This window comes from Carlito syrichta, unplaced genomic scaffold (assembly GCF_000164805.1).
Source record: "Carlito syrichta isolate Samal-C Ts95f unplaced genomic scaffold, Tarsius_syrichta-2.0.1 Scaffold75495, whole genome shotgun sequence".
Taxonomy (NCBI): Eukaryota; Metazoa; Chordata; class Mammalia; order Primates; family Tarsiidae; genus Carlito; species Carlito syrichta.
Window position 1 is genome coordinate 4,477 of NW_007019591.1, and position 24,395 is coordinate 28,871.

A 24,395-nucleotide genomic window follows, 5' to 3' on the forward strand; every position below is an offset into this window, starting at 1 on the left:
TTTCCTCCATTGAATAGCCTTGGTGCCCTTGTAAAAAAATCAGATGATTTATTTCTATGTGGGTTTATTTGTGAACTCTTGATTCTATTCTCTTAATCTCGTATGTCTATCCTTGTGCTAATGCCACACTGTCTTGATGGAGTATTGAACCCAATACGTTTTGAGTCTTCCAAGTTTATCCTTTATCAAGATTATTTTGGTTATTCTGAATCCTGTGTAATTCCATATGAATTTTATAATCAGCTAGTCAATTTCTACAAAGAAGATAGCTGGAATTCTGATTGGGATTGTGTTGAATCTGGATTAATTTGGAGTATTGTCATCTTAGTTATGTTAAGTCTTTCATTCCATGAGTATAGAGTGTTTTACAGTTATTTACATCTTCTTTAATTGCTTTCAACAATATTTTGTGGATTTTAGAGTATAATTTTGCATTTATTTTTGTTAAATTTATTACTTCATTTTGTTCTTTTTGATGCTACAGTAAGTGGAATTGTTTTAAATTCATTTTAAAATTGTTCATTACAATTGTAATTAAATATGTTCAGAAATATAATGTATTTTTATGTTGGTCTTGTAGCCTACAACCTTGCTGAACTCCTTACTTATACAGGTTGAATATGCTTAGTACTAGAAGTGTTCAGATTTGGGAATATTTGCATTATACCTACCAGTTGAACATTTCTGTTTCAGAAATCTGAAATGCTCCAATGATTATTTCCTTTGAGTGTCATATCAGTTGATTATATCAGTCTTGTCAGACTGCCATAACAAAATACCATGGACTGGGTATCTTAAATAGCAGTAACTTGTTTTCTCACAGTTCTGGAGACCAGAAGCTGAAGATCAATAATTGGTATCACCTTTTCACTTTGTGTTTACATGGCTTTTCCTTACTGTATACACATGGAGAGAGAGAAAGCAAACCTTCTGGTGTCTCTTATAAGAGTATTATTCCCATTGATCCAGGACCTACCTTTATGATTGCATCTAATCCTAATTACCTCCCAAAAGCCCTGTCTCCAAATACTATCACATTGGAGGTTAGGTCTTCAGCATATGAATTTAGTGTGGGCGGTGGATCACAAACCTTCAGTCTTTAATACTGATGTTCTTTGTCTTACTGAGTTCAAATTAGGATTTTTGTAAGGGATGTCCACCATGAACAGATGCTCTCAGTTTTTACTTACCTATGTAGGTCTGTAGCTTTTTTGGATATAGGGTTCTTGGTTGATGGTTTTTTTTTTTCTTTTAGTACTTTGAATATGTTATCCCACTGCCTCTGGCCTCTGGCCTCCATCTTTACTGATAACTAGTCAGTTGCTAATCTTTTTTTTTTTCCTGGGCAACAGATAGTTGTTAATCTTATCAGGGTTTCTATATAAGTACTGAGTCATTTTACTCTTACTGCTTTTGAGATTTTCTTGTCTTTTACATTTTTACTCTGATATTTCTGTGGAACTTTTTGTGTTTATCCTGCTTGGATAAGCTTCTTAAGCTTAAGCTTCCTAGATGAGAAAGTTATCATTTTGCAGTACATTTTAGATATTTAAAGTCATTATTTCTCAGAATACTTCTTCAGAATACTTCTCTTTTTTCTCTCCTCTCTGGTACTCTCATTATACATAACGTTAACTTTACTTATGGAGTCCACATTTGTCTGAGACTCTCTTCCGTTTTTTGCTCTTTGTTCTTTGGTTATATAATCTCTTTAAATTCATTTGTTAATCTTCAAATATACATATTCTTTCTTTTGCCAGTCCAAATCTACTATTGAACCATTCTAATAAATTATTAGTTTTAGCTATTGTATTTTTCAACTCAGTAGTTTCCATTTGGTTTTTTAAAATAATTTCTTTATGGATATTCTTTATATATTAGTGCAATATTGTCATCATGTCTTCTTTATTTTCTTAATTGCAGTTTCCTTTGGTTCTTTGAACATATTTACAATGACTACTTTATAGTCTTTTTCTGAGAAATGTTAAAAAAAATCTGTTCTCTCTTAGCTTCTGTTCCCTGCTTTTATCTAGTGCATATGTCATACTTTCCTGTTTCTTTGCATGCTGTATCATTTTTTATTAGACATTTTAGATAATATATCAACTCTTGGTAGTGGTCTTCCCCTGCTTGTTACTGTTGTTGGCATGTTTATATGTTTAGTGACTGGCTGAGTTATTTTAGTCTCTTAACCTTCCCTTTCCCCTCAAAGTGTTCAGCCTTGGATGTTGTTCCTCTGGGAGGCACAACTTCAAGTATTTCTACTCTGGAATAGCAGTGGTTTGGGTGAACTTTCTTTCTCTTCTGTTAGACCCAACTGTTAGACTCCTCTAATTGCCCACTGATTGCTCCATTATTTTCAGCGATGCCCTGCACCATAAGTTGCTGTACAAACGAATGCAATCAAATTCTGGCTCTTTTGAAGGAGTAATTTCTGGGGTTAGGTCTGATTTTTGTTATGACCGCAGGAGAGCTCCTCCCAGCTATCCTTTACCCTGGTTCTCTCATGTAAACTAGGAGGCCTACCATTTAGCCTGAATCTCCATCTCTTCCCAGTTGTCTTCACTGCAACCTCTGCTGTTCTTAAAGCACCCATAGGCTTGAACTTCTGCTGTTACGAAGGAAGACTTCTTTTGGAAAGAATTAGGTACAGCAACAGTTGAAGTTTTATGACCTGTTTTTTCCCCTCAGCAACGTCTCTGGGCCAGGGATCTGGAGGACAGTAGCAGGCTCGCTGAGTGCCACCCCCCTCTGCTCTAGATGCTGAGCACTTGGGAATTGAGGAGATCACAGCCTGGGGCCTTCTCAGCTTACCTCCTGACACGGCATCACCTCTTCATCACTTCAGAACAAGAGTGATCAGGGTCCCAGTATTCTCAATATGCTACACCCAAGGTAGAGCCTCAGTTCTACAAGCAGAGGTTGGGAGGAATGGGAGCCTCCACCCCTCAACTTCACTTGCCCTGGGCTTAGCTTTCAGCAGCAGGTTCCTGGGAGCAGGAGGAAAAATGCTGATGTCTTGCCCCTCCTAGGAAGAAGGCTCTTCGTCGAGGTGCTGCTGTGAGAGACAGCCCTGTGTTTTTGGCTGCAGCGGTCTGGAATGGGGTCTCCACCTTGCTAAGCTGAGAGGGGGGTGAGAGTGAGTGATCTTATGTCAAAATCAGTCTCTAACTTTTCTTACCAAATTTTTGTAGATGTTCTTAAACAGGCATTTTCTTACTGCTGTTCATCCTCAGGACCATTTCCAGATATTTTAAGTGGCTGCTTTTTTTATAATTCTCAGTCTCACTGAGACGAGGGTGAGCAGAATCCTCATGCTGCCATGTCACATATTTTCCAATAAGTGAAATCTTTATTCAAAAAGTGTGACATATACTATTCTAGCATGTTTTGTTTTGGTTTTGTTTTTACTTTTTTTGTGTGTGGGGGGGGCAAGCAAGATTTATTGAGAGGTCAGAAAAGCTCTCAGAGCAGGAGGGGACCCATGGGGGTTGCCCTTTTTTTACATTGATTTTTAAAGATTTGATGAAGCTATCAGAGTAACTGGGTACATATTCTTTGGCTATATCACCCAGGCATTTACACATCATCCCTAATGCCAATGGCAATTTTATGATCTCAGGTTAGGAGTAGATTCAGGAAGCAGCAAAAGGGCAGCATCAGATAAGCTATACTGAAACTAAAATTATTGCTTAGTTGTTGTTTTCCACTCCTTCCACCCCTTCACCCCTTCACTGTTGTTTTCCACCCCATTATCATCCCTTCACTGAACTACTAAAGTGATACATCCAACAGATCCACTAATTCAGCTGCTTGATAATGCCTCTTTCATCGTGGAGGACAGGTTAGAATATGGCCTATCTCAAAATTGGTCATTCTCCAGGAGCACCAGAGATATCTTTGTGGTGGATTGTGTTTATTGATACCTGCCCTATGGTTTCTCAAGCCAAAGGCACTTTTACATTAAATACATGATATGGACTATTTTTTGGGTTCCGTACAAGTACTTGTTTAAATCCTTGAAAAGTCAGAATCCCTTTTTAAGGAAAATATTAGCCTTTTTGCAGGTACTTCTGCATCCTACGTATTTATTCAATAGGAAATAATCCTCTTTAGGCAAGATTTCCAGCTCAGCTACTAAGTTTCCTGTGAGATGTGAGCTATGTCTGATATGTAGTGCTGAAAGACTGGATTCCTCTATAATTAACTGCATGCTTTAAATTTATCACAGAATACAATTATGATATTCTACAGTCCAGCACCTGCCAGGGACTTAACTGCTTGCTTTCGTTATCATCCTAGCAGAGTTATATAATCCCTGTGTTCACCATTTTGTCTTAGCTGCCAGGAAACACAAGGCCATACATTCAGTGCTCCATGAAAGCAATAAACTTAGACCAGGTATCTCTGTTCCTTTTTAAAAAATAAATTTCTGGTCGGGCTAGGTGGCTCAGCCTATAATCCCAACACTTTGGGAGGCCAAGGTAAGTGGATTGCCTGAGCCCGTGGGTTCAAGACCAACCTGGGCAACTTGGCAAGACCTCGTCTCTACAATAAATCAAAAATTAGCCGGGCGTGGTAGCGTGCGCCTGTAGTTCCAGCTATTGGAAGGCTAAGGCGGAAGAATTGCTGGAGCCCAGCAGATCAACTCCGGGGTGGCCGTGAGCATGCATGCCACTCACCCCGGCCTGGGTGAAAGAATGAGACTCCAACTCAAAAAAATAAAATAAAATAAAAAATAAATTTCTTGATTCACTAGTCATACTCAGTTTTTTAAAAGAATTTGCATTTGGGAATAGGTGGGCTATAAATGAATATTTCTATAAATGTGGGCATTTAATTTAAAAGACCTAGATAAATTGACCATTAGCATTTAAAGAAAACCCCAACATATTGTACAGTAAAAGTTTTGACATTTATTTTCATTAATTTAGCATGTAGTTTAGTCGAATGCTGATTAATTGCCAAGTTTATTTATGTATGCCATCATCACAAAAATCTATAAGATGAAAATCACCTTGACTTGCAAAAAGCGTTATGAGGTAGAAGGCCGATATTTTCTTCCAGAGATGGCTGAGCATCTGACCCTCAAATAAATTGAGGTTTATGTTGCAGAATATCAATATAAACAACTTCAGATGGCCATACTCTGACATCTGCTAACGATTTCTGAAGCAGATTCAGATTGTTAGTTGAAATGAAATCCCTGAGACAACATTTAAAATCTAAACTCTCAGTCTTTCTTTTATTTTCACATATACTTTAATGTCATTGAGATGCTACTGCATACATTTTATTTATTGGGCATGGTAAATTGTTCACATCATTAAAAATGTATTCATAAAAATTTTTCATATTTATTAAGAAAAATTCATATTTGTGAAGAAATTTTTAATGATTACACTATTCCATTTTAGAAATATATAATTGTTTAGGCTGCAGCCAAACATTTAGGTTAAATCCTTTTCTTTTCTTTTTTTTTAACTTTATTAAGCCAACTTTAATTCCTTTGTTTGCCTGAGTCCTCAGAAAGGAATTAATAGGTCAAAGATACAACTGTTTGTCATATGGGTCCTTGGTACATTTTAGTAAAATGTTTAATTTGCAATCCCAGTATGTACTAATTTTTTTATTGTTTTCACATTTCATAAATAGCAACATATTATATTAATTTGGCTCTTGGATTATTAACGAAGTTATCATTTTTACATTTGTCTGTTTACATTTTGAATTATTTGGCCAAGTCTTTTATCATAAGTTGGTAAAACAGGTATTAGTAGCATGTTTATTGATGAGAGAGCTGAAGTTCAAGTAATATGTTCAAAATCACACAACAAATAAAAGGTGGAATTTTTTCATGCTCTCTTCTGACACCTAAATTTATGGTGCTTTGTGCTAGGTCAAGTATTAAGTGTCAAAAGCCATTAACACATATAGCAATGTAATATCACTTGAATTTGCAAGAATGTCTAGTGAGTATATCTTAATGTCAAGTATTGATTTCTGCTCATACTATGATGTATCAATTAGATGAATATGATCTAATTAAAATAGTATCAGTACTACACCATAAAAGGTCAATTTTAAGCATTCATAAGAGGTCATATGACATAAATTTGTTTCATACTTTAGTAGGCTACAGTAGTCTTCTGATTTTAAATGCATATGTTTTTATCGTGGCTTTGAGTTTAAAACACAGAATGAGGAAATAAAACTGGAGGGAAGGGGAGACGGTACATATGAATTATGTAGGATGTTATAGAATAAAGTGAACACTATAGAAAACCCAGAAGAAGAAACTTTTTAGATATCTTATTATGCCATTCATTAATCTCCAGTGATCCTGTGGAAAGGAGCATTTTGCAGGAATTTGACTGGCTGTGCCATGCACCGAAAAGAGACAACTCCTTAACAGTTTGGCAAAAAAATTTATGTAACTGCAAGACTAGTTTTTTGTTACAATGGCCCTAATACCTCTGAAAGTGGTTATTATTAATTATTTTTAATTTATACATTCATAGTTATATGTCAGAACTTTTGAGGAAGTTTAGGACTAAACAGATTCATGAGTTATGTTTTATTTTCCTGTCCAAGGGTAGAACATTAACTTCTTCAGGGACTAGGCCTGGTGTTCCTGATTTTCTATCCTGTCTTCCAAAGGAGAAATGAGTGAAGCTACTGCAGAGCTGATTCCTTTCTCATATATAAATATTTGGGGGGGGGTGTTGTTTGGTTGGTTGGTTGGTTGGTTGGTTGGTTGTTCGCTTGTTTTAGAGACAGGGTCTTGCTCTCTTGCCCAGGCCGGAGTGCAGTGGCATGATCATAGGTACTGCACCCTGGGCTCAAGGGAGCCTCTCACTTCAGCCTTCTAAGTGGCTAGGACTACAGACACACACCATCATGCCCAGCTAAATTTTTTGTAAAGATGAGGTCTCACTATGTTGCCCAGGCTCGTCTTGAATACCTGACCTCAAGTGATCTCTCTGTCTTGGCCTCTCAAAGTGCTGAGATTACAGGCATGAGCCACTGCGCCCAGCCAGAATATTTGTATTTTAAGAGAGAGAGTATAAAGACTGACTTCTGTGCTTTTCTTTTTTTCAAGTGTTTAAATAATTTAAGAGCATAGCTCATTGCCTAGTCTGTGTCCTGTGAATTGTCTGTATGTCTTTTGGGGGAACTCAGTTTTATAATTCTAAAACTTTATTTTTATTCATTTATCTAAGAGTTAATCTAGTGCTAGAAAACTGTTTTATACTAAACATACACTCACTAGATGAAATAATAGAGAGTGGAGACTGCAAAAGGTAGGCAGGTAGGAGAGGGGTAAGAGTTGAAAATTTACCTATCAAGTAGTGTTCACTGTTTGGGTGATGGGTATATTAAAAGCTCAGACTTCACCACATTAGATGATAATTGTTGAATGATGGGCACATGGAGGTTCAGTACATTTCTGTATATTTAAAATAATTTCCATAATAAAAGGTAAACAGCTCTGTACTTCAGGCTGACAATTTCCCAGCTAATAAGAAAATCTTTGCCTCTTCCCCCTCCCATATTATTTGAAATAAACTCCAGGTATCGTACTAGTTCATATTCATTAGTATTTCAATATAGGTATCTCTAAAGCGTTTGTTTGTTTTGTTTTGTTTTGCTTTTTGAGTAATACGTGCATGTAAAAAATATGCACTTAAATATATAAAAACTCAGTTTATGCCGGGCACGGTGGCTCAGCCTGTAATCCCGTGCCTTTGGGAGGCTGAGGTGAGTAGATTGCCTGAGCCCGCGGGTTCAAGACCTGCCTGGGCAGGCGAGACCTCATCTCTACAATAAATCAAAAAAATTAGCTGGGCGTGGTAGTGCGTGCCTGTAGTTCCAGCAACTTAGAAGGCTGAGGCGGAAGGATTGCCGGAGCCCAGCAGGTCGAGGCTGCGGTGGCCGGGAGCGGCCACTGCACTCCAGTCTGGGCGACAGAGTGAGACTCCAACTCAAAACAAACAAACAAACAAACAAAAACTCAATTTAAAGTGATAAAATGGAATAGCAGCCTGTAGTTTAGTATTTAGTAGTATGGGATATCTTGCTTATCTCAGTGATATGAATATTCTCTTCCCTTTGCAGAGTGGCTTCCTGTCACCCATGAGTCTCAGAACTTAGTGAACAACATCAGGGCGAGAGACACTGCGTGGCCCGAGGGAGCTTTCTCATGGTTTAAAACAGAACCTAAAAAATCCTTTCATCCTATGGGATCCTTTCAGTTTTCCTTAGTATCAGCACATTTACAGACCATCTCATAAAGCTATGTTGTTTCCACAGATAGCTGATACTTATATTACATATTCCAATCATAATTACGTCAATTTCAAAAAGTACTGTTTTCACCTATGGTCCAAATCACTGCTTATGAAATCCTCTCTTTACATCTCTGTATACCCCTTCCCGTTTTTTTTAACCACATTGAGTTACTGCCACTACCCAAAAAGAAAAACCAGTAAAACTTTACTAATTTTTATTAACTGGGAAATTGTCAGCCTGAAGTACAGAATCAATTGTTTACTTTTATTATGGAAATTTTTTTAAACATACAGAAATGTACTGAACCTCCATGTGCCCATCATTCAACAATTATCATCTTTTTTTTTTTTTTTTTTTTGAGTTGGAGTCTCATTCTGTCGCCCACACTGGAGTGCAGTGGCCGCTCCCAGCCACCACAACCTCAACCTGCTGGGCTCCGGCAATCCTTCCACCTCAGCCTTTCGAGTAGCCAGAATTACAGGCACGTGCGACCACGTCTGGCTGATTTTTTTATTTATTGTAGAGATGAGGTCTCGCCAACTTGCCCAGGTGGATCTCGAACCCGCGGGCTCAGGCAATCCACTCACCTCAGCCTCCCAAAGGTGTGGGATTACAGGCTGAGCCACCGAGCCCGGCTACAATTATCATCTAATGACTATTTTCATATAAATTTTGCCTCTTGCCCCTCCCATATTATTTTGAAATAAATGCCAGGTATCATACTATTTCATATTCATTAGTATTTCAGTATAGGTATCTCTAAAGAGTTTGTTTGATTTTGTTTTGCTTTTTGAGTTGGGATCTCACTCTGTCAGCCAGCCAGAATGCAGTAGCATGATCATGGCTCACTACAGCCTCAACTTTCTGGGCTCAGGTGATCCTTCCACCTTAGCCTCCCAAGTAGCTGGGCTCACAGGTGCATACCACCATGCCTGGCTAATTTTTCTACTTTTTTTTAGTGGTGAGGTGTCACTGTGTTGCCCCGACTGGTCTCAAAATCCTGGACTCAAGCAATCCTCCCACCTCAGCCTCCCAAAGTGCTAGGATTACAGGCGTGAGCCACTGTACCTAGCTCTCTAAAGGTGTTTTTTAAAAAGCCACATAACTATAATACCATTTCACATCTTTTTTTAAAAAATCTAACAGTTAATTCCTTAATTATATCAAATATTCAGGTAGAATTTTTATTTCCATCTGCCCCCCAAATATTGCTTATGTTTTTAAACATTTATCTTACAGGGTTCCCATAGTCTGGATTTTACTGATTACATCATCATAGTATCATTTAACATGTCTCCCGGTATTCCTGCAATTCAGTAGTTTTATATGAAGTAGTGTTTTTAATGCAATTATATAAGACACAAATACAAAAAAATTGTTTAAACTAGATTGAGAAATACTACTTTTTAAAGAGAACTTTTTAAAATGATGAAAAAAGACATAATAGTTTTAGATACAAATTAAGGATCCTAATTACTAGAGAATTCTCAGAAAGAATAGTCTCAGTCTATGATTTGAAACTATTATCCTGAATAAATTTGTTAAACAGAGAAAAACTTCAGAGACATACTATGATAAACCCCATAATGAGTCTCAAAACTAGCTCTTCAAAAATACAGCAAAATAATTGTTTTATACTAACAGCTTTTTGTCAATATTTGTTAGAATATGTCCTTACGTGTTCTGTTGTTTTCTCTATTCTTAGTTCATAGTATAAGAAATAAAATATTTTTTCTAGGTCTCATCATTGTCAAACTGAATATTCTCTTTTTCTAAAATGTAGCTCAGTGAAAGCCAAATACATTATCTTTTTATTTTGTAAAATGTGTTATTTTTCTTCTTTTTAAAATAATTATTGAACCAATACAAAAACATTTAGAATAAGTTGTAGAATTCTAAGATTAATGGAATTAGGAATTTTTTTTCCTGGTTTTTAAAAATCAGTGTTATTGCCATAAACAAAATTGTTTTTATGCAGTTAAATTAAGTGAGGCTTAACTTGTACTGCTAACCAATTTGAAAATTAATTTTTTGGTTTTTAAAAATCAGTGTTATTACCATACATGGAAAGTTGTTGTATACAATAAAGTAATAACTTACAACTCACAGAGAAAAGAGTTAAATTAGATTTGACTTTTACTGCTAGCCAATTTATTTAAATTGATTTGTAGGACTATTCATTCAGAGATCTTTCTTTCATTCAGAGATCTTTCATTCAAAGTCATCGTCATCTCTTTGTGCTGTGTTTTTGTGTTTATTTGATTTTTTTTTTTTTTTAATCCATAGCTCTTCGGTAGGTTATTTGCAACATCCGGGATCAGAACAAGTACAGTTTCCTCGAACTACTTCCCCATGCAGTTCCCAACAGCTTCAAGGCCACCAGTGTCCAGGTATGAATAGATCACTGAACAAAAGGTAATGGTCTGCTCATGTGAGAAATAGTTCAGTTAATTTCCTTAGGCATTTCTACATAAAGGTCCTCAACTTGTGATGTGCTGAAGTTAATATATACAGTCCACATCTTCCTTTTCTACTGCTGCTAGTATCACACTACTATCTGATTCTCCTTTCTCATAAGTATTCATATTCTCTGGAGTCCTTTCCTAGGCCCTCCTCTTATTACTCCTCTAGCTCTTCTTGGGTAACCTGACTTACTTTTAGGATAAGTAAGATGTTGAGGCCTACAAAGTCCATTTTTAAACAAGACTTGTAGCATGATGTACTAGGACTTAAATCTGGTTTTCATATCTAATAGTAAAATCTTGTTCAGAAAGGTAAAGTTGCTGTTCAGAGAACAATAACTGGTTGTTTGGAAATACCAACTAGTTGCTAAAATATACTGATTATAGTGTCTCAATTTTGATTTTCAGCTGTGCCACCACCACCACCTGGTGGAGGAATGGTAATGATGCAACTCAATGTACCAAACAATCCACAGTCTCGTGCCCACTCGCCTCCTCAGTGGAAACAAAACAAATATTACTGTGATCATCAGAGAGGGCAGAAGTGTGTGGAATTTAGCAACGTAGACAATATTGTCCAGGTAAGATAATGTCATTCACTATTATAACTTCATATTTTTGTCACATAAGGTTGAAACCTGTAAGGTTTCGCACTGAATTTGAAATCTTCTCAAGTAGATTAATAAAGAAGTTTGGACATTTTCTATGTCCAGACATTATATTACAATATTTGAATATTATTTGCCAATGTCTGCAATGTTCAATTTTTTTTTAACTTCAGAAGATAAAAATCAGAAGATAGCCCAACCACAGTGATTCGCACTTGTAATCCCAGCACTTTGGGAGGCCAAGGCAGGAGGATTGCTTGAGACCAGACTGGGCAGCATAACAATACCTCGTTTCTGCAAACAACAACAAAAAATTAGCTGGGTGTGGTGGCCTGAGCCTGTAGCCCCAGCTACTCAGAAGGCTTAGGCAGAATGATCTCCTGAGCCCAGGAGGTTGAGGCTACAGTGAACCATGATCATGCCACTGCACTCCAGCCTGGGTAACAGGCTGAGGCCCTGACTCAAAAAAAAAATTTTTCAGAAGATAAACTAGATCTAAAATTTGGTAAAGAAAAAGAATCAAACATTTATCCTAACTTTACTATATAAACTGTTTTAGTGTAACCAAATAGTTGATGAGGGAATGTTCGTCATAAAAGAAATCCAGTTAATAGATGCAGAAGCAATGGTAGAATTAGGAAAATCTCCATTTTGGGAATCCTATTAAAACCATGCATCAGCCAGGTGCGGTGGCTCAAGCCTCTAATCGCAGCACTTTGGGAGGCTGAGGCAAGAGAATTGCCTGAGCCCAGGGGTTCGAGACCAGCCTGGGCAACTTGGTAAGACCTCATCTCTACAATATATCCAAAAAAATTAGCTGGGCATAGTAGCACATGCCTGTAGTTCGGCTACTTGGAAGGCTGAGGTAGAAGAATCCCTGGAGCCCAGCAGATCGACACTGGTGTCCATGAGTGTGCCACTGCACTCCAGCCTGGGTGACAGAGTGAGACTCTGACTCAAAAAAATAAATAATAATAATGAATCAAGGAAAACATCATTGCAGATGCTAAAAATATTAGGTGAAAAGTTTATGTGGGGGCTTTAAAATGGATGGACTGGGCAGACAATCCTGAACCCACTGGTCAGTTGTAGCATGATTAGAAGTGGGCCTAGGTAACATTATTTGCCTCGTTTTTTTTTTTTTTTTTTGAGTTGGAGTTTCACTCTGTCGCCCAGACTAGAGTGCAGTTGCATGCTCCCAGCCACTGCAGCCTCGACCTGCTGGGGTCTGGCGATCCTCCTGCCTCAGCCTTCCAAGTACCCAGAACTACAGGCGCGCTCTACCACACCCAGCTAATTTTTTATTTATTGTAGAGATGAGGTCTCACCAAGTTACCTGGTGGGTCTCGAACCCGCGGGCTCAGGCAGTCCACTCACCTCGGCCTCCTAAAGTGCTGGGATTACAGGCTGAGCCACCAAGCCCGGCCTATTTGCCTCTTAATAGAAGGAAGTACACAGTATTACCTATGATGCATTCTTGTCAAAAAATATTGAACCTGAATGTAAATAAGCTTCTAACTCTAGCTATTAATTTACAGGAAATATAGGAAGAAAAAGAACAGATTACTTGATACCAATGGGATATTTACTGGAAATATTGGCCCTGTTTCTTTAACAAACAAATGGCAATTTGAATTGGTAGCTAGGTCTGTTACAGATTAAAAGAGACTTGAGAGGATAATAATCATATGTAACATGGATTTTGTTTGGATACTGAACAATTAAAAGACATTTTTGAACAAAAGAATATTTAGATATGTTAATTTTGTTAGTATGATAATGTGTTGCAGTTATGTTTTAAAAAACTCTTGTCAGACCTGGCGTGTTAGCTCATGCCTATAATCCCAGCACTTTGGGAGGCTGAGGTGAGAAGAATCCTTGAGGTTAGGAGTTCCAAGACCAGTCTGGGCAGCAAAACAAGATGCCATCTCTACCCCAAAAAAATGGGAAAATAGCCAGGTGTGATGGTACACACCTGTTGTCCCAGCTGCTCAGGATGCCAAGGCAGGATTGCTTGAGCCCAGGAGTTCAAGGCTGCGGTGAGCCATGATTGTGCCACTGAACTCCAGCCTGGGTGACAAAGTGAAACCCTCAACAACAAAAAAAGTTCTTGTCTGTTACAGAGACATATTTCATAACTGAGATATTTACAAGTAAAATGCTATAGTATCCAAGATTTGCTTTAAATACTTCAGGAAAAACAAAGCAGGGTAATCACAGGTGAAGCTGGGTAATGGGTACATGGAAGTTCATTATACTTGTCGTCTAAACTTTTATATATTTGAAATTTTCAGAACTATCAGTCATAGAAGAAAGACTGAGACTCTCTTCCAGATTACAGAGTCATGACAGCCAAATGCAGTCCGTGATTCTAGTCTGGATTCTGGATTTAAAGGGGAAATTTTTTTTTTTTTTTTGAGTTGGAGTCTCACTCTTGTCACCCAGGCTGCAGTGCACCCAGGCACACTCACTGCCCCTGCAGCTTTGACCTGCTGCGTTTAGGTGATCCTTCCTCCTCAGCCTTCCAAGTAGCTGGAACTACGGACGCATGCCACAACGCCAGTTAGTTTTTGTGATTTATTGTAGAGATGAAGTCTCACCAAGTTGCCAGGCTGGTCTCGAACCTCCGAGCTCAGGCAATCCTCTTGCCTCGGCCTCTCAAAGTGCTGGGATTACAGGCTGAGCCACCGTGCCCAGCCAGAAAATTTTTAAAACTTTTGCTATAAGGATATCGTTATTAATTTATTGTTTTGTTATTATTCCACTGTGGTTATATAAGAAAATGTCCTTGTTTTTAGGAAATGGACACATTATTTTGGAGTAAAGGAATATCATATGCAACTAACTTTCAAACAGTTCAGGAAAAAACTATAATATATAAAGAGGGAAAGAGAAAGCAAATGTAATAAAATGTTAACATCATTTGAGGAATCTGTGAATTCTTTATACTATCTTTGCAACTATTCTCTAAGGATGAAATTATTTAAAAATGAAATGTTAAAAAAACATTTGATATGAAAGAATGAGATAAATATATAATGAGATAAATGATATTATCCATGTATTACTTTTAGTTTGCTGTAATCAGAAGTGTCTAGACACTGATGGTAACTACTTTGGGCACCTTTTGTAATTGCAGAAGTCAAACATGACTTGTGTTCATCTTTTATTATCAGCATATATTGGGTATTACAATTTTAATATAGTATTTTTCTTTCTTAAAATATGTATACATATTTTGGCACCCTCTGTATATTCTTTCACGCAGAGTATCAACAATATTATTGTCAAGGCACAAAACAAGATTCAGAACTAAAAATTAGTGTAGTGTGTTCACATTTCTGTACAAAGTACAGGTATGAATGCATATGAATAGAAACAATCTGTTACCAGGATTTATCTCTGGGAGTTGGAGATTACATATTTCTGTAATATGTGACTTTTTTTTTAACATCATATACTTCTAATGAGGAAGAATGAATAACAATTTTTGTGCAAAAGAAAATTTGCAGAAAGCTTCCCCAAAATGCTGACCCATTTTCTTGATGTATTATAATTACAGCACAGCCCTCAACTCAGTAGCCCCATTATTTCACCAGCTCAGTCGCCAGCACCAGCTCAGCTGTCCACCCTAAAAACTGTACGTCCCTCTGGACCACCACTTTCCATCATGCCCCAGTTTTCTAGACCTTTTGTCCCTGGACAAGGTAAGTATGCATAAAACTAGTCACAACTTCAAATAATTTAGGACATCATTTCCACACACTTGGTAATTTATCTTGGTAATACTACCTTTCTGTATCATAATTGTATGATAGAATTAAAATGGCTCTAACTTATCCTCGGGATCCATTCCTCTCATAGTAGTAATACACGGTGTTCTACATTTGTTCTGTATGTTTAATTTCTATAGTAGAGTATATATATCAAAAATTTAGTAAAATAACGTATTCAACAAACATTTATTGAGGACATACTGTGCCCTTGGTATACAAAGATGAAAAAAGACATCCTCACTGTCATCAACCCTCAGTCTACTTGGAGGAATAGACATGCAAGTGAGTAAACTACTATGGAAACCATTTTTTTTATTTCCTGGAATTTATCCTAAGGATTATGCACACAAAGATTTATGTACAGCCGGGCTCGGTGGCTCAGCCTGTAATCCCGCGCCTTTGGGAGGCTGAGGTAAGTGGATTGCCTGAGCCCGCGGGTTCGAGACCCGCCTGGGCAGGGAGACCTCATCTCTACAATAAATCAACAAAATCAGCCGGGTGTGGTAGCGCATGCCTGTAATTCCGGCTACTCGGAGGGCTGAGGCGGAAGGATCACCAGAGCCCAGCAGGTCGAGGCTGCGGTGGCCGGGAGCGGCCACTGCACTCCAGTCTGGACGACAGAATGAGACTCCAACTCAAAAAAAAAAAGATTTATGTACAGAAGAATTTATTCTATAACAAAAAAAAATTTAAAAACATTCTAAATGTCTATCTGTGAGGAATTGTTAAATTATGGTATATCTATACACTATCTAAAAATCATGTTTTAAAGAATCACTAAAAGGGAAAATTTTACAATATGGTGAGTGATTTTGAAAAACAGGTTACATGGACATTTCAAATTGAATACTGATGTCCAATAAGCCCTTGAAAGGGTATTCCACATTATTAGTCATGAGGGGAAAAAGCTAGAATGAGATATCCCTTTGCACCCATTCCATTACAGTGGCTATAGTAGTCGGGCACAGTGGCTCAAGCCTGTAATCCCAGCACATTGGAAGGCCAAGGTGAGAGGATTGCCTGAACTCAGGGGTCCGAGACCAGCCTGGGCAACTTGGTGAGACCTTATCTCTACAACAAACCAAAAAATAAGCCGGGCATGGTAGCGCATGCCTGAAGTTCCAGCTACTTGGATGGCTGAGGCGGAAGGATCGCCGGAGCCCAGCGGGTTGAGGCTGCGGTGTCCCTGAGCATGCCATTGCACAGCGACAGAGTGAGGCTGTGACTCCAAAAAAAAAGAATGACTGTAATAAAAAAGACTGACAATATCTAATATTGGCAAAGATACAGGGCAACTAAAATTCTCACACATTGGTAGTGGTGGTGTAAAATGATAAAACTACCTTGAAGAAGGTTTGACAGTTTTTTACAAATTCAATCACTTGCCACACAACCTAGCAATTCCACTCCTAGGTGAAAGAGAAATGAAAAAAATGTTCAAACAGACTTGTGCAAGAATATGTATAACAACCTTTTTATAATAGCCCAACTGGATGTGACCCACATGTCTACCAACAGGAAACTAACTGGAAAGCAAACTGTGTTATATCCTTACAATGGAATACTACTCAATAATAGAAGTGAACAAAGCGAGCTTCTGACACAAAACAACGTACATGAGTCTCAGATACATTATGTTAAGCAAAACACAAACCAGACCAAAAAAGAATATATTCTGTATGATTTTAATGATATGAAATCCAGCTACAGACAAATTAATCTGTAATGTTAGAAACCAATGGTAAGGCTGGGGTGTGGAATTGACTAGAACGAAGGCTGGAGAGAACTCTTCTAGGGTTCTTTGTTTTTGGGGGATTCATGATTACATGGACTTTTACAGTTGTTAGAATTCATCAAACTCAACATAAAATACATATTTCTATTGTATTTAATTACCTCTCATCTTTTTTAGACCTTCAAGATATACACACATATGCATATATGAGCACACACATATATAGACCACCACCAAATGTGAGAAGTGATGGAATTACCAGGGAGGTTTTTATTTTCTCCTTTGTAATTCTTTATTTCCATATTTTGTATAAGCCAATTACTTTAATAATCTAGAATAAATTATGTTGTAAAAAATAAACTGAGGCCAGGCACATTGACTCATGCCTGTAATCCCAACACTTTGGAAGACTGAGATGGAAGGATCACTAGAGGGTGAGAGTTTAATGTTGCCTGGGCAACATTGTGAGATTCCACCTCTACAAAAATAATTTTTAAAAATTAGCCCAGCATGACAACATGTGGCTCTTGTACTAGCTACTCAGAAGACTGGGGTGGTAGGGACCCTGAACCCAGAAGGTGGAAGTTACAGTGAGCTATAATCCATACCACTGCACTGCACTCCGGCCTGCATGAAAGAGACCTTGTCTATAAATAAATAGATAAATTAAAACTATATGTGGCATACAGTCTGGCAGAAATGCCCCAAGAGGAACACGTAGCCTAGCCTATATGGAGGGGTCTTTGGTTACAGCTGACTACCACCTACCTTTACAGCTGACTACCATCTACCTCACTTCCATATTTGAAAAAAATACTGCTATATGTAACTAAATCTTAGGTGTCTTTGTCTAGGGGTTTAAAAAAAAATTTTTTTTTTAGTTGGAGTCTCATTCTGCCACCTAGGCTGGAGTGCAGTGGCACGCTCACAGCCACCCCAGCATCGATCTGCCAGGCTCAGGTGATCCTTCCACCTCAGCCTTCCAAATAGCCGGAACTATAGGCACATGCTACCAAGTCTAGCTAATTTTTTTGATTTATTTAGAGATGAGGTCTCGCCAAGTTGCCCAGGCAGTTATCAAACCCGCAGGCTCAGGCAATCCCCTCATCTCACCTCCCAAAGTACTGAGATTAGAGGCTTGAGCCACCTCACCCAGCCAGTTTCCAAAATTTTTAAGCAACTTTCTCTTGTTTTGTTAATGCTAAGCTTTTGAGACATACTAATTTTTTAAGTTCCATAATGAAAACCTTAACTCTGACTTCTTTACAACTTTTTTTATACATCTTCATACTTCATGTTACATCTCTGATCTCAGTGCTAAGCCCCAAGTCATATCTACCCTTCAACTAGAGTTTGAGAAAGGACATGGGTGTGTCCTGCCAGGGAGCTGCCCAAGCATCTTCACAGTGGTCATCAAAAAGGAACTCCGTGGAATGGCAGGAAGTCCATGCCTTGCTTCCCTGTTATGAAGCTCTTGGGAGAAGGGGTGTACGATTTCCTGAAGATGCTTTCCTAGCATCTACTGATAGCCTTCCTCCAAACACAGAATGTTTGGGGACTTACAGTTAAAATAAGGTTTTCTCCAAGACAGAGTTTTTACAGTCAGCATTTATTAAGTTTTTACTGTGTGCTGGCTTTAAGCTCTCCTGAGTGAAAGAAAACAACTAAAAGATCTCCATCCTGACGACACAACACTTAGTGATTTAGGAAGAAGAAACTTATGAATGACAGGAACTGCTACTCTTTCTAAGCAAGTTCAAGTTATAAATACACAATTTCATTTAAAGAGAGATTTAAGAGCAGACTCAGTGCTTAGAACATACATTAACCCATTGGTTAAAACTATTCAAATGTATGTGAGTATATCTGAAAGTATGCTTGCATAAATTTATAGCAACTAGTAGTGAGTTGAGGGAGATAATACAATTTAATGCTTATCTAGAGTTTTTTCCTTCCTCTGAAATGTAAGTTTTTAATCATCATTAAAAGATAGGGATTTGGACAGGTGTGGGGCTCAGCCTATAATCCCAACACTTTGGGAGGCCAAGGCAAGAGGATTACCTGAACCCAAGGGTTCAAGACAAGTCTGGGCAACTTGGTGAGACCTGGTCTCTACAGTAAATCAAAAAATACCGGACATAGTAGCACGTGCTTGTAGTTCTAGCTACTTGGAATACTGAGGTCGAAGGATCACCCAAGTCCAGCAGGTCGAGGCTACAGTAGCCATGAGTGTGCCACTGCACTCCAGCCTTGGGCGACAAAGTGAGACTCCAACTCAAAAAAAAAAAAAAAAAAAATAGGGATTTTAGCATCTCAAGTGGTTGGAATCTGTATTCATTATTTTGGTGTCTTTCATATGGGATGTTAGATTTAGGGTCGTAGTTTTCCTAACTTCTTTCTCTTCCATATCTTCCTTTTTTTACATTTCATTTTCATCTACTTTTTAAAAATTGGTTACTTTTTTGAATAGATAATACACTGACATGGTTCAAAAATCAAATCATTTTAAAGTATACAAAGAAGTTTCTTTCCATCCTATCCTCTATCTATTTAGTTCCACTCACCCCACCCTCCTTCATAATCACTGTTATTAGTTCTTCATCTTTTCAGGATTGTGCCCTGGCTCTTTAAAGGATACGTGGAAATTTTTTATTATTTTAAATATATATATATATAAATTACTTATACTTGTTTTATTCTGCCAAATGTGTTTCCCTTATTTATCTTAATTGTTTTGAGCAATTTAGAAAACTCTGGCAAGTACATCTTAACTGAGGAAAGAAGAATGTAAAAAAGGTTTTTTACTGACTTTCAGGAGATGCCAGGTATCCCTTACTTGGCCAACCACTGCAGTACAACCCTCCTGCTGTTCTGCACGGACACATTTCAAGCCAACAGGTATGAAAGGCAACGGTCTGATCTCCTAGACTCTGTTGAAGAACATACTTATGTTGCTGAGAGTATGGGGGGCACCCCTGAACCCCCCTGTAGATGCTGCTCAAGGAGTTTTCTGTGCCTCCACTGGTTTATCCAGGTTATTACTGGCTCCGTCAGGAGGAGAGCAAAGGGAAGGTGGCACACTGCTTGCCAGAGCAGTGATTCTCCAGTGGGTGGTAGCTTGGCTTGTGGCATCTTTGCTAATGAAGGACAGTCAGCAAGTGATTGATCGTGGTGAGGGGCAGGAATGCCATGGCCACAGAGGCAGAATTCAGAAGACCTGGGACTGGTTGACTTCTGGCAGAGTGCAAAATCCAGACTAAGTATGTTTAGGTGCTAAGTTTTTAAACATTACAAGCACGCTTTTCAGCACTATTAACCTTATTTCTGAACGACTTATGGATCTTCAGGGTCAGCCTGGCAGCAGGCATGGAAACCGAGGAAGGAGACAAGCTAAAAAAGCTGCATCCGCAGACCTTGGAGCAGGAGAAGCAGGTTTGTCCCTAAGGTGCAACTGGATGTGGGTCTGCAAACTGCTGGCAGTCTTTAAAAGTATACCATGGCTCAGAAATAGATTTTTCTCTACCTAGAGTCCCACAGCAAGTCATAGGAAATGTTGCCGTCGCTAACTTAGGGTTCTTGGATATGTTCTTATAACCCTCATTTCAAATTTGAGAGTATATATAGTAAAGTGCGGGTGGGCTTTACCCTTTAGGCAAGGGGTCAGGGCTAATAGTGTTCAGCCTGAGACTCTTAGCCTTTGTGTTCTTTGAGAAAGGGGTTGTCCTTATATCCACAGTGGCAGAGAGTCTGAATGAACAAATACATTGCTATACTATGGTAGAGATACTATGTTAAAGTATCTTCAAGTTTGTACTTTAACTTTCTATTTAACAGCCTTTGGGTGGTTAGGACAAGTGCTACTATTTTATTTCACAATGGAAATGTGAAGTTCAGGAAAACATTTGCCTGAGAACACACACCTAATTTAGAGAAGCCACTGTAGAATGTTGCATCTTATATGTGCAACTAATCAGTGGAGACTGTGAAATCAATGGCTTACCACTATTAGCCCTCCTCCCTTACCTAAGGGGTAAGTAGGAAGGATTTAAAAGATGGCCCTGGCCAGGCGCAGTGGCTCAAGCCTGTAATCCCAGCACTTTGGGAGGCCAAAGTGAGGGGATTGCCTGAGCCCATGGGTTCAAGAACAACCTGGGCAACTTGACGAGACCTCGTCTCTACAATAAATCAGAAGATTAGCTGGGTGTGGTAGCACGCACCTGTAGTTCCGGCTACTTGGGAGACTGAAATGGAAGGATCGCCTGAGCCCAGCAGGTCAATGCTGGGGTGGCTGTGAGCGTGCTACCGCGCTCCAGCCTGGGTGATGGAGTGAGACTTCAACTCACAAAAAAAAAAAGACGGCCCTAACAATTAACATCTTGGGGATTTGAATGGTCACTTCCTATGTCATATTTGGGTCTGAAGTACTTTGCCCAACTTTTTTTGATAACAGGATGTATTAATTCTACACCTTTTCCATTCTAGTTGTTGGGAAGGTCTTGGAAATTACTGAACTACCAGATGGAATAACTCGCATGGAAGCCGAGAAGCTTTTTGGGGAACTCTTTAAAACTGGCGCCAAGATCCGGTGGCTCCGGGACCCCCAGTCCCAGCCACATCGTCACCCCCTCTGCTGTGGCAGCGGGGACAACACTGTCAACCCTGAACGCTCTAAACACGGCGACTTGGCCTCCACGTACACCGTCTTAGCCACATTTCCCTCCATTTCAGCTGCACAGAATGCATTGAAGAAACAGATTAACTCAGTTAACAAGTTTAAGCTGAGAACAAGCAAGAAGCACTATGACTTTCACATTTTGGAAAGGTCAAGTTCTCAGTAACAGAGCCATCTTTGGACCCTTGACCTTTATGATGCCCCTGCCCTCTCATCTTTGATTGGCTTGGTATTTGGAGCTTCTGTTAACACTATAGAGACTCCTAGGACGTGTGGTCATGGCGTTATAGCTTTTGAAGAAAGGCCAGTGATCCAGCAAAAGGGGAAAAAAGATATACATTTCACCCCACCTGATTGTAGGAATCCACATCAGAATGATACAGAGTTAGCAGATTTTTCTAAGGAAATGCTGTTCAAATGCCTCCTAACTTTTATAGTTATTTTGTTTTCTATTTCTGAATTCTTGTATCAGATCCAAAGCTCTATTGTACAGCAAATTTTTCTTCAAAATGATTATAACCAATTGCAACCTGTATTTCTTTTTGCAGCCAGCACAATGTGACCCAATTTAGAATTTGGGGGAAAAAGAACACAAGAGCGGAATAACCCAGTCAGAACCATGTACTGCATCTCCTTGGGTGGCTGGGGGTGCTAAGGAGAGCCACAGACAGAAGATTACTCTTCCCCTGAATCTCTAAACACAAAAACAGTTTCCAGAAAATGCAGAACTCTTCCTCATAGGGTCCCTTCTTTATTCATTAAGTATAAAGTAAATTATGTTCTTAATGCCTTTCAATCAAACCACATAGAGTCAAGGGAAGTAGGAATCATTCTAGACAGGAAAGTACTTCCACTTTTTTAAGTATCCCTCCCATAACTAAATGCCACTTATTTGCATTCCCCTCCTTGTGGATTTTTTGTCACCTAAGAAAATGCATCTGATGAGTGCTGGAAACATCTTGAGTGGTTTACAATTTGTTTTCATTGTTTGCAGCGGATCACTGGACATCAAAAGATTATTGCACTTATGAACAAGGAACCTTCCTTTCAACTTCTATGTAATTTGCAAGGCTGTACAATGTGTGCTGATGCAAGCCTTTTTCAGTTCAAGAGAATAAATGTTTACAAATATAAGCCCACTTTGTCTTTTTTTTCATTAAAAACACCTTTTACATGGGTGTCTTTTTTTTAATAACATGTCTTGAAGATTTAAGTCAATTTTAGGGTTATAGACAATGAAAGACAGCAAACCCCCCTCATTTTACAAATATCTTAGATGCATCCCTTTCTCTATTGGAGTAATTCTTGGCTATGACTTATGTTACTTTATTCTTATAAAGTTATTATCAGTTGTAGACAATTTGAAGTGTTAACTTACAGTCAGGCAACTTAAGATAGAGCATTATGTTTCATTAGATAAAGAATTTGTGTTTTGCTTATATATCGCATACCCAGTTAGGCTCAAATGCTTTATAAACATCGTTCCCCATTGGTTAGCCAAGCAAAGTCAAACTTCCAGGAAATCTAAAAGGTGGGGTCTGCCAGCTGCAGCTTGCCTGGAACCTGGTTTGCTTCTAGCTCAGACTAGGACTTCACTGTGAAACTGAAGAGCATCAGGTTTCCAGACTCTGGCATGGATGTCACTCACTTGAGAGCATTTGCAAGGTCCCACTTGGCCCCAGGAAGTGCCAGGCCTCCCCACATGCTGGCATATCCCAAAAACAAATATTGTACCCTGGGATCAGAAGTTGGAGCTGCCTCAGGACACATCAGAACAAGAAGCCATACCTAGGGGAAGGAGTAAGAGGATTAAAAATCATCCATTTCTAAGGCACACTTTCCTGTTTTTGATCTAGAATCTGATTTCACCTATATAAAAATGATGGGTGGGAGAAGCACACACAGGAGTCATCTAAGATGTCATTTGGCCCAGAGTTAAACCTTCCTAAAGACAACTTCAGATGTTTCATGGCCTGGTCATAATCCTTATATTGGGTTTTGCCAGAGCAGTGACCATATTTAGGGGCAGATAGTACTTTTACCAACAAAGTACATTATTTCCTGTACCAGTATTAGCAGCCATAGCAGTCCTTTCTTTGGGAATGCTAGAGATCATTTCATAACTTACCATTTCTGCTACTTTATATATATTAATTAGAATACTGCGACTAAGGCTTAAGGTTTTTAAGCCCTTGGTTCATGAAGGACATAGATATATTGGGTATGTGTTTGTGAACCTAGAGTAAAAAGTGTGTTTGCCATGGGACCAAAAGTAATTAAAAGTTACTAGGTTGGCATAAAAACGGACAACAAAATAGGGATCTGAGCCCTCCCCTAAGCTAAGAAAAGAAAATCTTTTCTTGATCCCACCAGGGAGGCCTGTGAAAACAGCCCTCTGAGTAGAACCCACAATTTCTAAGTGACTCGGGAAGAGTCAAAGCAGCACATCGGGAAACAGCTACTTCAGGAAACAGCTGAGTTGGGTTCTCTATGTGTATCAGCAATAGAATATGTAAATGCAAGACTTCAGCAGAGGAGCAAGCCACCGGGCCTTTGTAAAGGCAGTTAGACCCCCTAATCCCAAACTGAGGATGTTATCTACAGTCTTCAAAGGCAGAGGGCATGGGCTCCATCTTCTAGTGCCCAGTGTGGCGCTAGCACAAAGGTGCTCATACATGCTAGCATGATTCAAAGCCGGCACCAGGTTGCCTAGGATTCTAGAAACCTTCAAGAGCCGGTGCTAAAGGAGAGCCTGAGGCTCTCACATTCAGCCCATGACCACCAGCATGAAAAACAGATTGGGCTGCACTTTAATCCACCCACATGCCCACATATGCTCAGGCTGCACAG

At 38.9% G+C, this 24,395-nt stretch overlaps 1 protein-coding gene across 1 annotated transcript; it reads left to right on the forward strand.

Annotated features, from left to right (window-relative positions):
• The first annotated feature begins 3,866 nt into the window (after positions 1-3,866).
• LOC103255780 (R3H domain-containing protein 1-like) lies at positions 3,867-22,679 on the forward strand. Its single transcript, XM_008053735.2, has 7 exons — positions 3,867-3,905; positions 10,579-10,682; positions 11,163-11,335; positions 14,925-15,069; positions 19,689-19,771; positions 20,221-20,305; positions 21,356-22,679. Exons 3-7 carry the CDS (start codon positions 11,192-11,194, stop codon positions 21,709-21,711), a joined length of 813 nt encoding a protein of 270 aa, XP_008051926.2. The 5' UTR covers positions 3,867-3,905; positions 10,579-10,682; positions 11,163-11,191; the 3' UTR covers positions 21,712-22,679.
• Positions 22,680-24,395: the final 1,716 nt, after the last annotated feature.